This window comes from Acomys russatus, chromosome 25 (assembly GCF_903995435.1).
Source record: "Acomys russatus chromosome 25, mAcoRus1.1, whole genome shotgun sequence".
In the NCBI taxonomy this organism is placed as follows: domain Eukaryota; kingdom Metazoa; phylum Chordata; class Mammalia; order Rodentia; family Muridae; genus Acomys; species Acomys russatus.
The window spans coordinates 30765893-30768813 of NC_067161.1; the positions used below are offsets into that span (position 1 = coordinate 30765893).

The 2921-nt window shown below is 43.8% G+C and overlaps 1 protein-coding gene across 1 annotated transcript; it reads left to right on the forward strand.

The window, feature by feature from the left end:
- Window positions 1-650: 650 nt before the first annotated feature.
- On the forward strand, window positions 651-1586 carry LOC127208749 (olfactory receptor 10-like). Its single transcript, XM_051168313.1, has one exon. The coding sequence runs from the start codon at window positions 651-653 to the stop codon at window positions 1584-1586; it is 936 nt and encodes a 311-aa protein (XP_051024270.1).
- The last annotated feature ends 1335 nt before the right edge of the window (window positions 1587-2921 follow it).

Genomic DNA, 2921 nt, shown 5'->3' on the forward strand with positions numbered 1-2921 from the left:
TTTTCAGTCCTTTGTGGAAGAAGGCAGCTGTGTGGGCGGGGAGTCGAGAACGGGTGCAATGTCAGCGTTTGCTGTGCAGGAGGAAGCAGATGAGTACCAGAAGGCAAATTTGCGGTCTCAATCTGGATATTCTTGAGTTTTCACCTACTGAAATGCCCTGTCACATAGACAAAGATGATGAACGACACAGAGCACACAGATTTTATTAATTGACTGACAGTGTTTTTCAGAGCTCAGACTCAGGCATGTGCTAGACAAACACTCAACCTACGAGCTGCACCTGCAACCCCATGTTAGACCCCAGGGGCAGCTTCCCTGCTACTGCACTGGGATCCGTTCCTCAGTGTTGTGACTATGGCAACACATCATTTCTCCTTCCAGACATGGGAACATTGAATCCACGCGTTTCAGTGATCTCAACAAAATCATGGCACAAATCGTCAGAACTAGAACTCGAGCAAAGGGGACATCATCCTAACATGGGTGTCTCATATCTAAAGATGAGAAGAGAAATATAACTGGATAGGTGGAACTAAATGGCAAAACGGAAAATACAATCTATGAATTTCTAGTATTTAGGATATAGCGTTCAAACCCACACTCCTTGTTGGAAGCGTTGGATTGTCTGCTGTTTGTGCAAGCCAAAGGCGATGGGAACCTTCAATTCCAGCTCACACAACACCTTCTTTTTGGTGGGATTCTCAGACTGGCCTCGCCTGGAACTTGTCTTTTTTGTCATCATTTCCATTTTCTATTCCCTAACTCTCTTTGGCAACACCTCCATTATTGCTCTCTCACGACTGGACCTTCGATTGCAAACCCCAATGTACTTCTTCCTCTCACACCTCTCCTTCCTGGACCTCTGCTACACCACCAGCACTGTGCCCCAGCTCCTGATCAACCTTCATGGACTTGACAGGACCATAAGCTATGGACGGTGTGTGGCCCAGCTCCTTATTTTTCTTGCCCTGGCTTCCACAGAGTGTGTGCTATTGGGGGTCATGGCGTTTGACCGCTATGCTGCCGTGTGCCGTCCACTGCACTATACAGCCATTATGCACCCTCAGCTGTGTCAGGCATTGGCTATCTCCTCCTGGTTAGGGGGCCTTGTGAACTCCCTGATTCAGACAGGCCTCATGATGGCCATGCCTCTCTGTGGCCATCAGCTGAATCACTTCTTCTGTGAGATGCCCATATTCCTAAAGTTGGCTTGCAAAGAAACAAAAAGAACAGAAGCCAAGATGTTTGTGGCTCGAACAATAATCTTAGTCTGCCCCGCAGTGCTTATCCTGAGTTCCTATGTTCACATTGCCAGGGCAGTATTGAAGGTCAAGTCAACAGCCGGGCGCAGAAAAGCTTTTGGGACTTGTGGGTCCCACATTCTTGTGGTTTCTCTGTTTTATGGTTCAGCCATCTACACGTACCTTCAACCCACTCACACCTATTCTGAGAGTGAAGGGAAGTTTGTTGCCCTTTTCTATACTATTGTCACTCCTATGCTCAACCCTCTGATTTATACCCTGAGGAACAAGGATGTGAAGGGGGCTCTGTGGAAGGTGCTAGGGAGAGATACAGACACTGAATGAGATGGAGAAGAAGGACCAACATATTTCTCTGTTACAGCTTTCATATTCTGCTCTAGGATCACTGGTCACTAGCAAACAGTCTTCAGTAGACCTCAGAGTTTCAATATTTTCCTATTGGAGAGGTTGGGGATCTCTTGAAGTTCTATGTGAGTGTCAGAGAAAGAAAGTTGGCTTATGTCACAAAATTCTACAGAAGCTTGGGCAGATGGTGTATTCTAGTTATATGCAGAGAGTGTGCAGATGGTGGACATCTCAGAGTAAAAAAAGACTTGTAAATGAATTATTACCTTCTTCAAAAAGTCTCCGATTCTTGATGGGGTACCCCAGAGGAGGAGGTACTGAGTCTTAATGCAACGAACGTGAGTTCACTGCTATGAATTATAGTGGGAAATGTGGGGTCCATTTTCATACTCAGAATATAAAGAATTATCTTTTAATTTGACCCTCCCTAGCTACTCACTTGTTGAGCATGGATAATTTCATATTGCATGTTTGTGGCTTTACTGTGTCCCTAAGAGTGTGATAAAAAGCATGTCAAAAAAGTTACACAAATTCAATCCCATGCAATGAAAATGTTTCACTGAGTCAAGGGAGGTGGTGACAAATAAAAGTAATTTGATTTAATGATTATAATCTCAGTAACATATTATCAGTGTCTATGTGTGTTTTCCTTTTTCATTGTTGTGACCAAATTACCAGAGAACTTGAAATAAAGATTTCTTTTGCTTGTGGCTTCAGGGGGTTCAGTCTATCATGATGGAAAAGGCATAAAAGAGCAAAGCACTTTCACATCATGGTTAGCAGGAAGCAGAGACAAGAAAAGTACAGAAAAAGTACAGCTATCTGCTGACTTTCACCTTTTCCTCTTTTATTCTCTCCAGCAACTTCTAGTTCATGGATCTTGCCATATGAGTTCTTCTCAGAAAACCCATTCTAGAACTGTATTCACAGACACGTGAAAAGATGTGTTTCAGATTTGACTCCTTGCTGATTCTAAATCCAGCCAAGATGTCAAAGAAGAACAATCATTATAAGTCTACCCCTAGTTAACCCCAAACCCAAACACATCACTTTCAAATTATAGCATTCCACTTATTATTCCATCAAAAATCTCACGTATATTTCATCGTGAAAAGTGCATTATCCTGTCTCCAACAGTCCCATTAGTCTTTTTTGTTTGTTTGCTTGTTTTTCAAGACAGGGTTTCTCTGTGTAACAGCCCTGGCTATCATAGACCTGCTTTGTAGATCAGGGGGGCCTCAAACTCAGAGATCCATCTGCCTCTGCCTCCCGAGTGCTGGGATTAAAGGCGTGCGCCACCACACCCGGCTTGGT